Source organism: Nestor notabilis, unplaced genomic scaffold, assembly GCF_000696875.1.
Source record: "Nestor notabilis isolate BGI_N333 unplaced genomic scaffold, ASM69687v1 scaffold4559, whole genome shotgun sequence".
In the NCBI taxonomy this organism is placed as follows: Eukaryota; Metazoa; Chordata; class Aves; order Psittaciformes; family Psittacidae; genus Nestor; species Nestor notabilis.
This window is the reverse complement of record NW_009943150.1, coordinates 1-11,278: the sequence shown is the minus strand read 5'-3', so window position 1 is coordinate 11,278 and position 11,278 is coordinate 1. Positions and strand designations below refer to the sequence as shown.

The window sequence follows — 11,278 nt, the reverse complement described above, 5'->3', positions numbered from 1 at the left end:
AAACCACCTTCTTGTCAGGAGTGAGTTTTTTGTGTGAACTCAAGTTTTTACTTTCTGTTCATTATCTCATCTAATAATAAAATTAATCAATACCATAACTGCTAGAATTAGTCTTGCCTTACACTATGCCTTGCAATAACTGCCAGCTCCATAAATTGAGAAATAATACAAAGAATGGAAAACACCTTGTGATCACTGACCATATCCAGAGAAAGTCAGTGCTTTCACTACTGTTAGGATTTAAAGAAGAAAGCAGGCTGCAAAAAATCCGTGCCTTCTATTAGCAAACTACAGTTACTGCAGAACAAGGATGTACCAATTAAAAAGTGATTACAGATCCACAAGGTTGCCAGAATATATGAAGTGCATCAACAGGATGCAACATGCATGGCAGTCACATGTAGTGGGAAATTAGCAGCAGGAGGAACCCTTTCTCTGACTCCAACAGAAAACATCTGATGCAAAGAAGGTTTTGTTTTTACCGAGTGAAAGCAAGGATCTGTGAATGAATCAGGTATGGCTACTGGTTGTGGGCTAAGGATTCTTTTGCATCAGATCAATAATTTCATTGTACGCACGCAAGGGTGCATCCAATCCCCAGATGAAATCCAGGTGTGCCCATCCAGGAATTCTCTTGTGGTAGATGAGCCTTTTAATTTGAGACAGTAAAATGGCTGCATCCTTGGGATCTGCAAGCAAGTCTTGTCCCCCAGTCCATACTGCTGTTGGTACAGTCATCTCTTCTACATTGTAGAGAGGAGGAGTAGCCTGAAAAACATGAAGCAGTACAGGAATGGATGTCTAGGAAAGCATAGCAAATTTTAAACATGCATTTGGGGCTTTCTTTTGCCAGTGTTCAAAGTAGAGGTGCCTAAACTAAATAGGAAGAAGTGCCCTTGCTTGCCCTTTCTGTCTGCTTGCAGGGATGGCCCAGCTGACAGCACAGCCAAAGGAAAAATACCTCCTTAGTTGACAAAGGGCTACTGTTGGTCTTTGCCCTCTAAGCTAGGAATTCACACAGCAGGAAAATGCAACAAGACAGAAAATGTCAGGGTGCCTTTATAAACAATAGCCCCAGAAAACTTATGTGGTCTAGTTAGAAAACACAACATGAGACAAGGATGAAAAGGAGTATGAAGTGGTTTCTGTAGGGTGAAAGAGCAAGTAGCTTAGGACTCCTGGGTTTGGAAAATAGAGGCCAGAGCAGGTACAGGTGACAGCATTATACAATCACAGATGGTATAAAAAAAGAGCACAGGAAGTAATTACCCCCTTACTTCTCCTAACACAAAACTTAGAAGGCATCCAGGGGCAAGCAAATTCAAGACAAACCAAAGGAAGCTGCATTTCAGGCAAGCCATTATTAAAACATGTAACTCATAGTAATAAGCTGTTGTGGAGACCTTAAGGGTAGGAGGGTCAAGGATGGGACTAGAGTCTTGAATTGAGGACAAAGTCCTTATGCCTCTGGCTTCCAGAATCTAGGGTAGCTATTAGCTCTCCAGTTGCCCTCTTCCTAATATTGTTCTTCTGAGCTCTTACACATTGGCAACTGCCTCAGTCATGCTAGTAGGCAAGATGTCTCTTTGGACTTATCAACTAGATGTACTTTTCTTTTTTCAAATTAATTTTCTATCTTTCCTGCCCTTACTTCCTTTTATTCTTAGAGATCATTTAATTTAAATGTTTCTGTCTCCCTCCAACTCCCCGTGTTTGGTTTTTTTTTTTTTTTTTTTTAAATTTATTGCTGCCATTAGTGCTTGCATGCTTTCTCTGTTGAATTCCAAACTGGAAAGTAGTAATACTTTCATCTACATGTATTCTGAAAACGTGTCTCCTACCACATCCTTGCTCTCTTCCTGCGTGCTTCTGTGTTGTCAAATGCGATAATACTATTTCACCAAAACATACCTGTTGGTATTTTTCCATGTTCTTCTTTGAACTGCCCCAGTCATAAGCTTGGAACTTCCCCGAAAGGGCTTCCTAAGAGGAGGAATAAGAGAAGGGCAGTTACAAAGCCATCATCTAGGAAGTTTGCAGGTTCTTTCCCTGCTGAGCCTCTCACTCCAATCTAAAGACTCAAAAGAAGTCCTTCTAAGAGCTCTGAAAAAGGCAACATTATAATTACTAAAAGTATCAATCAGTGAAAAGGAGTCAAATGTTTTTGTTACAACCAAAAATATCATGGCTCCTGCCCAGAAAGGCCCAGGGATGCTTTCACAGGCAATTCGTTCTAGTTCCTCACTGCTGCTGCCATGTCCTCTTCTGACAGTCATGTTGCCATCACTCAGCTCTGTGAGGGGCTTCTTCTTACGTTTTCTCTTCCCTCTTTGGTTTGAATACAGAAGTCACCATTTCTAGTTCTTGCCTTGTACTAGTTGGCTTTGCCTGCAACATGGGTTATTATTACTGTAAGAGACACCATCAGTGGCATCTTAACATTGAAGGTAAACTGTCTGTTAACTCCTTTAATAGTAATTACAGCAACGACAATGAAGGCTTAGGAGTATTAGTCCTGCATGTTTGTGCTTGCCAGTCTGTGGCTAGATGCTGAATTAAGCCTGAGTCAATTTGTAGAGCTCCCCCCATTACGCCTTTGTAACCCTTTTTCTTTACAGATCTAGGATGGTCACAAAAGCAACTTAATTAAATCTAAAATTTTATGTAAATTCACAGCCAAAATATTGTTTGATTTTGAGTAAATGCCTGTGCAGGTGCTACTCAAACTTATCTGTGCTGTGTTGAAAAGTGCATTAACACCCCTGTAAGCTCACTGTGCTTGCAGCTGCTTCCTGCTCTGCTCCAGAGCCTGCAGTGCTGCCAGGAAACCTGTCCTGCATTGCAGCAGCTTCTGTGACTGAGCCCAGACTTTATGAATCATGAAAGTGTGAAACCAAAGCCTGAAAAGCATCTTTCCTCAGCACTGCTGCTGAGGATGTACTGTCACAGTACCTTGTAAGTAAAGCATATAACAAGTGTACTAAATAAAGAGTTTACTATTTATAGTACTGTTGCTGTTCAGACATTGAGAGCTTTAGAAGGAAGCAATGAAAATACAGGGACTTTTATGAGTAAAATCTGCTATTTTACAAAGCAGGTCATGTCTTGCTCATTTCTTGACCCCCCGTTGAAATCATATGAATTTCTTAAGGTAATCTGTACAGAACTGTGGACATAATTTATAAAAGGTACTGGATACACAGTAGGAAGAAAGATATATAAATCTGCATACACAGCTGCCAGCGTACATGTTTTTACAGAAATACCACATTTCATTGTTGGCTTCAAATGTATCTGTATCACATAGAGTACTTCTATCATGCTGGCAAAGGATTAATGAAAAATAGTGGTGTGAATTAAGATTTCAATTGTAAACCACAAGTTGCATGTATTTCCAAAGAGTTAGCAATGGATTCATAGCAGGATGTCAGCTTATACCCGTTCTATACCATTCAGTCAGAGGTGAGTATCTATTTGATTTCCAGGAGTTTGTTAGTACCTGACTCCAGTGGACTATGTTCTGCACAGAAGTTCCAGCGGTGGTTTGTGCAATATACACATTGATTCGGTTCTGAAAAAAAATATTCAGTGAGTATTCTCTTCCTCTCTTCTATTCTGACATAGATCAAAACATCTGCCACAGCAGAGTCATGTAGCAATAAAACCAACAGAAATTGGAGCAGTATGGTCATCGACTCCCTCAGAGTTACTCCGAACGTGGCAATATTGTTCGGAGGAACACTGAAAGAACAATCTCCAGCCTGTGTGAGAGAGGATTGCTGTTGGGCAGAACAGCAAAAGGAACGACAATTGCCTGAGGACTGCATGAGTACTTGAAATAACACACACCCTAGTCCTGCAGGGGTTTCTTAACAAGTTGCCATGTGATCCTTCTTCAGAGAACATGCTCGGAGGCATTTTTGGAAAAGGCTGGAGCAAAAGTTTGATGCCAGCTGGTCTGACCTACGGCTGTACATAGCACAAGGTGTCCAAGTATGTCTCAGTCCCTAGTGTCTGCCAACTCTGTCAGGTATCCCCAGATATCCTGTGCCTCTGAGCATATCCCTGATGGTCCAAGACTTGGAGGAAGAGGACAAAGGGGTGTGCTCCTTTCTCTGGAGCTTCCGAAAACATGAAGCATGTAGAGGCTTTGTTCTTTTTCCATGGTGTGCCAGCATACTGAAAATCTCTGATGAGACCAGTAGCCACAGCATGAACCAAGAGACAGTGCCCTATGTGAGGTCTGGCAAAAGGCAGACTGCAGAGTTTTGTGGGACTTTGAGCAGCTGCTGATTGTAGGAATGGTGTCAAGTGTTTTTCTGAGGAGTGAGGCAGTGGTTCCCTGCCAGTGATGGGGCAATCAACAGATATTGCTGTGTGGTAATGAGGACTGTTCCCTGCAATATGATGCTGACTAATACAAATCCAGGGTTAACATCACAGCATAGAAGGTAAGTTTTGGGAGCAGAAGCTTGAATTCTCAGTAGAGCTGTAAAAGAGTTATACATACCACATCAATGTTTCTCAGGTTACAGCCACCCAGACCGAAGAAGACACTTCTACAAAGCCTGGCAAAAGCAGGGTTGCTGCACACAGGCACTATTAGCCTTCTCAGACACTCAGTCTGAGGAAGGAATTCTCTTTTGCCAAGCAGTCCCTGTGAAATACAAAGGTAACATTCATTTAAGAATGTACACTTGTACATAGTGCTGTTGTTTTTAAAAGGTGTTTGTGTCCTGTTCCTCTTCTCCAGCACTTTCAGTGATTCTCACTTGCTTTCTCTTCATTTACCAGATGATGTTCACATAAACAAGAAAGAAATTAGGTGATGAGGGGTTTTCTTCCATTTCATCAGCCTGCTCAGGCATTACTCAATTTAGGTTACATCACTTTTAATGAAGAGATATGTTAAATGTTAACTCCAGTTCGTAGGTTAGCTCTAAGCTTGTACATCGATCGTGGCTTTGTCTACAGGAATCTTGGAAACCTTTGAGGATCTGCATCTCTGTACCTCTCTGGGTGAGCTATCCCAATGCTGCACTATTGCCCTAGTTAAAAAGGGTTTTTCTTAATGTCCAGTCTGAACTTCCAAAGATTTCAGACATAAGGTAAACCTACCCACATGCAAATGAGTAGACTTCGTAAAGCCCTATGCTTTCTGTTTATCCATTTTAAGAGCTAAACAAACAAGTATGGTTAAACAGTTGAAACCAAGATATCACATACCCTGAGCAATGTTTCAGGAAGGTAGAGAAGCTTTGTCACTGGGCTTCTAGCGTACTTAATAGTAACGACAGGTGCCAACGCCAAATAGAGTTTGATTTTCCGAGCCAGCTCTGGCATTGTTGAAAAGGCAATGAAAGCTGAGAAAATAAAATAGGTGAGTTAAAGAAAATCATAATTTGTACATCAGACTATTTTCATTATTTATAAATGCTATTCTGCAATTTCAAACCTACAAGCAACCTTGTTAGTTGTTCAGAGATTACAGTTCAGCCTAGAATTCTGTAAAATCCCTCTTCTCCATGTGTTACCAGATTGTAGTTTTATTTCCCTTTTCAGAGAGAAATTTCTGTCTATATTTTGCTTTTGCAGCTTTTTTCCAAATCCATTTAAACATAAATGCACACTTCTGATGTACATTCATGCATTTCATGTGTACTGGGAGGTGCAGTTTTTCTTACGTTCCATCCAAATTCATATTTTCTTTTGTGTGTGTTTGTCCTGTCCAAACTGGCCAACTTCTCTTTCTGTACTTTCATCTTCCTGTTTTGTTTATTTTGGTCAACTGACCAGCTGCTGTTGGGCACACCCTTACATCTTGGAATAAAACAATTTGTATGGCCCACAATAATTTCCAGTATAACTGTAAATTGATAGAGCAGTGGTGCACTTGGTCCATTATGTTTTATTGTCTTTATAATAAATTTAAAATGCCTATATGCTGAAAACAGCTTATCCTGTGTTTTTCTCACCTGCAAAGAGTTAATGAAAACCCCAGGTACATTCAATACCACAGTATCTCAATTCACATTTTACCTCTCTTTTCCTGAAACATTGGTCTGTGGTGTGTAACTTACCGATGGTAGTACCTTGCGAATAGCCAATATAGTACAACTTTTCCTGTCCTGTTTTCTCCACAATGAAATCTATTGCTGCTGGAAGATCAAACTTTGCCATCTCATCAAAACTGCAGGCAGCAGATCGAAAGAGAGTTATGCACAAATTAAAAATCAGACTTTGAATTGAATTCACATTTTTATGGCAGACTTGCCAGCACAGAAACAGCATGAACTGTTCAGTGGATCATTCCGCTCTTTTAGGTTCTGTGTTTTTCTGGCACTGGATACAGAAGATACTACTCAAAATCTTCTGGGGTATTTTCTCCCTTTACATCAAATGAAGGACTATAACTTCAAGAAGCATCAGGTTCAATTGTAAGTGTCCATACAAAAGGGACAAGTGGTGATATAGTTACAGAGCTCCTTCCATGGAATCACTCATTTTATACAATTTGGCATTAAATAAAAGGTCTATTTTTAAAAGCTCATTAAAGTAAGTGCAAAAATTATTTACATTTTCTCCTTCTGTTTTTTTTGTGTTATTGTAATATACAGACTAGTGTCTCTAGATAGTCTTCAAAACTGCCTCTGGAACTGAGGAATGGCTTGAAGAAGACCTGTGCAGGTTCCTCTGTGTTGCTCTGCTGCTATGCCCCTAGAACCTTTTCTAGCAGTAATTAGTCTCCGTTACTATTGAAGTTCACATATGTGTATACGTGCACCTCAGCAAAACTGAACATAAAGAATGCTTTATAAAAGGTAGCATACATAAACCCCTGTTTAGCCAGCTTAAATAAAGATTGACAATGGAGATGCTCTTCAATGCTTCCATCTACCTGAAAGCCCAGAATTCATCTTGATCAATGGAATAGTTTTGATGTTTTCTGGACCAGCGATTCCCTCTGCTATTTCCCATCCACACATCAAAACCAGCATCAGCTAGTAGGAAGCCCAAGCTGTTGTTGGGCAGGTTTGTGACCCAGTTGCTAGCGTCTCCCAATAATCCATGTTGGAGAAACACAGCAGGTTTTATAGCTGAAAAATAAATCAGAAACAAAACAGGTTTTGGTTTTTTTTTTTTTTTCTTTTTCTTTTGCTGGTAGTTCAGGGATATTACTGTCAGTACTGGATTTGTTCCTGCACCAATTTAAAGGGAGAAAACTATAAAAACAAAACATCGCTTTCTATAAAGACAGAACTTTTAAGCTTCTGTAAGGATTTATGGAAAGATCTGTCTGACACCAGTGAAAACTAGTTCGGCACCTTCTGGTCACTGTATAGCTCAGCTGCATTAGCTTGAGATTCTTAACATTGATATAAAGAATGAAGGTGTGGGATTGTTTGCAGAGGTTTCCTTTACCCAAAATATGAATCATTCCCTGATATGTACCAGGTGTAAGCAAAACCAAAGCAAAATGAAAAGCTGGAACAGCTTTCACAAAACAGGCTGATTGGGAGGATTATGGCCTTTACCCTAGTTTTTAAAACCCCTTTTACTTATCAGCTCTAATTATGAGGGTATATGCTTCATCTATAGTGCATTTTTGTTATAAATAGGAATGCTTGACATAAATCAGGTTGGTCTTGCCACAATTCTCTGCTAAAATTTCACTTGCATACACAAGCTTTACCAGACATTTTATGAATATAAGGTATCTCTTTCCAGAACGTGCCCTGTCTAGGCTGGTTTTGTCTCATATTAAAGAATTGTACCTGGGTTTCCCTGGTTCTGTGTACCATAAGGGATCCGGTTAAGGGTAATAGTATAACCATCTTCTGTTGTCACTTCATACTCCTCACTGGGGTACCCCTTGTAAGTAATGAGCTCATTCTAGAAGAGAAGGTACAAATGCATTTACTTGCATAAGATAGATATTCACGATGAAGAAATGTTAGAAAGCAGAAACAGCTGGGGATTTAGTCTACATATATTAAGCATCTGAATAAAGTCATATCAGATTGGATATTGTAAGCCTGCAATTACAAATTTCCTTAATTCTTTGTATTATATCTAGGATTCAACTATTCATTTACAATCTGCTAAAACCCCCCTGTATTACACTACTGCTGTACAATCATCACAAGCCCTCGCGTTCTGGTGATATAAGAATCATCTATAAGCTCATAGAAAGAGTTTATGATTCCCTTAGCTGAGATGAGGAGCTGCCCAGGTGCATGTTCCTGATCTGCTGTCATGCAAGTGAAACCAGTTTATTTAAACTACCTTCAGAGAAATCCAGAGGGCTTTACAACTCTCCTTTTATGAATGGTACATACGCAGTGAGTACCGCTGAAAAACTGACTACATTATGGAAAAAACAGGACCAGCCACTTGCCTAGTCATGAGAGAAAACACTAGCACAGCCAGGCCCAAGCTCTGAAATTAAGTGTCACTTTTGATGTGTATCACTCAACCTGTTTTGTTACAAAAGAGGAATGGTTTTTACAACTTGTACTCAGTGAATTACCCAATGTAATTTGCCACGCAGCACAGAAACCCCAAGATTTTAACAAGTGACTAAAGATCTAAACAAGCTTGCTTGGCAAGAGGTGCTCTTATGAAAAGCCGGCCGCTTCTGAGCTATGCTGGTCATTCAAAAAATGAGAAAACATAAGCCACTAGTTATTTAGAGTCTTCTTTGCTGATGAAATGCTGACATTCCAAAGGGTCGTTCTTTCAGACAGGGGGATTGTGCCAGCAATAGCAAACTGGTAACTGATATTTAAAATGAAATTAACTCTGGACATTAGAGGAAAGGTGTTTGGTTTAATTTTTATCAAACTTATGATGTGCTATTACACACGCAGACAGAAGAAAGAGGAGAGGAGAGGAGAGGAGAGGAGAGGAGAGGAGAGGAGAGGAGATGAAAGCAGCAATATATACAGTGATGAGAGAAGATGGGTTAAATAAAGGCAGCTTATCCGCCTTGTTATTTCTAATACCTAGAAACCCCTCTGCTGTGAGACATGCACTCCTTCAATCCCTAGGTCATTCTACCAAGCAGCTTACAATATTCATAAATGCTTCAGGATCCACAGCTCTCTGAGTTCTTCTGAGTTCTTCTGAATAAGTAATTTGCTGCAACGAATATGTCACAGCAACAAAGAGCCATATCTTCTTCCTGGACAAAACAGTATATTCATCTGTCAGTAGTCCTGCTCAGCACTTGTAATCCAGACAGTTTCTCTACTTTTCTGATGAGTGAAGTGCTGCCTAATACTGAATGACCTAGTCTTGTACTCCCCACTTGTTAATTAAATGGAACAAATGAGGGAGTTTGGCAGCAATCTGGATAATCTGCTAAGGTTTGGATCAGAATGTTGTTTTCAATCAGGGCAAAAGTATCAGTGAATCCAAGGAGCACAGGTTTCAGAGAAAAGGATTTCACTCATTCTTCTGAGAAACAAGTCACTTGCATTACCATGCCATGCATTTGTTTTGTAGATTAATTAGGAAACATTCTTGGCTAACTCTGGGGAACACTAGAGTTACTGGGCAACTTGTAACTAAATCAATCATTGTCACGGTAAAGTTTTTGAAGTGCAGACAACCAAATTGTTTGGTAGGTGGCTGAAAAAAACAAAGACAATTGAAAATAAACAGATTTAAATATTTTTCATTTAATGAAGAACTTAGGAAGCTAAATGGCAAAATTTATCCACTCCATAGGATGAGGATGAAGAAAGGAAAAGAAAGCTTTGATAAATGTAATGCTATGTAAAGACTGAGTGCAGGGAAGTCCAGTTTTGTTCAGAAAATAAGGAATAAAAAACTGAGAGGAAAACTAGCCTGCTTAGAGGCACACATAGCAGCTCCACAGTCTGTGAACACCTGCATACCCTTACCTCAAACAAAATGCAGAGTGTTTGAATTATCATTCTCTCTGCACCATGCAAACCCCTAGAGGCCATGTCTAAATCTCTGTCATAGATCCCTAAGTTAGGTTGAATCAGCTAATAATCCATTGCATTTATTATTTTCCCAATAAATTTATTTCCCAATCAAGAAGACTTTGTAACTTTTTTCTCAAATAATATGAATACCTAATATTTTTCTTGCCACGGAACAACAACTTATAGTCTATCTTCCTAAAACTACATACTGATATAATCTGTATCTCGAAAATACTTAGCTCCTTTTGTAGAAAAAAGAACAGACATTTTTTAAAAAAACCCCTTTCTTTTACAGAGTTAGCCTCCCTTCTTTTGGTTGAAAGCCACTGCAATCGTATTCCCACATTTGCCATTTCCCCATGCCTCTCCAGTTATCCCAGGATTACCTAAATTCACGCTAGGTGAGTCATGCTACTTGCCTTTAGCTGAAAGGAGTCTTTCAAGAAATAGCTATCCTGTCACCTATGTGAGTTACAAGCAAAAACAACATAATGAAATATATTTGCTCTCAAATAATAAATCAACTCTTTAAGCCCAGGTTTAATACCGTCTTTTGCAGCTCCCACAAAATCTTCATCAGTTTTGGGTCAGAGATGAATTAAAGCTTTACCGACCTTGTGTCAGAAACCATGTGTTCAGCTGAGCAACAGAGACAACAGAAGAACAGAAACAGTTCTAGGCTGTTTGAAAGCAGTGCTGGGTAAAGATGGCAGTGAAATGATGGTCATGCACCGATTTTCCCCTATGGTCATGCAGCACCTTGACAATAAGCATTTATTTCTTTCCCACTCCTTTTTCGTTCTGCTGTCACTTCAGCTTTTCCCTAGGGTGGCACCAGACAGAGGTGACTCCTTTTATTCTCACACCTTGTGCTTTTCATCTCCTTAGCCACCACAGCTATAACAAGGCTCTTTTTACTATCTCAGATTGCTGGATTTTTAAGGAGAATACCAGCCTCTGTGGAGTGGCAGAGCAGGATCAGGAATTTTGAAAATAAATATGTTCATAGATACACCTTATCATATCTAACGAAATTGCCAATAAACCTCTTTCACTAACAACATGCCAATTCCAGTTTCTTATCCAGTTATGTGGAAAGGATGGAAGGAACTCTGATCCTTGGATACTTCTATATATGTTATGGCACATACTTTTATTCTTTTAATGCTTATATTGCTGTTCTGTAGTTCCACGTGGTTGCAGGAATGGTTTCAGAGATTTTCCTTTATCCATATTTCACCTCAAAAATGGCCATAGAATAAAATGGATATTTCCTATATGACTAGTTATGAGTGTTGTTCAACATCTTTGTCGGTGACATG

At 39.5% G+C, this 11,278-nt stretch overlaps 1 protein-coding gene across 1 annotated transcript; it reads right to left on the bottom strand.

Moving 5' to 3' along the window:
- Positions 1–534: 534 nt before the first annotated feature.
- Positions 535–10,684, bottom strand: LOC104411367 (lipase member M-like). Its single transcript, XM_010021763.1, is given in 11 exon segments — positions 535–768; positions 1,912–1,983; positions 3,500–3,571; positions 4,511–4,657; positions 5,227–5,363; positions 6,081–6,190; positions 6,899–7,097; positions 7,776–7,893; positions 9,073–9,184; positions 10,571–10,641; positions 10,643–10,684. Coding segments are annotated over 11 exon segments (1,314 nt in total).
- Positions 10,685–11,278: the final 594 nt, after the last annotated feature.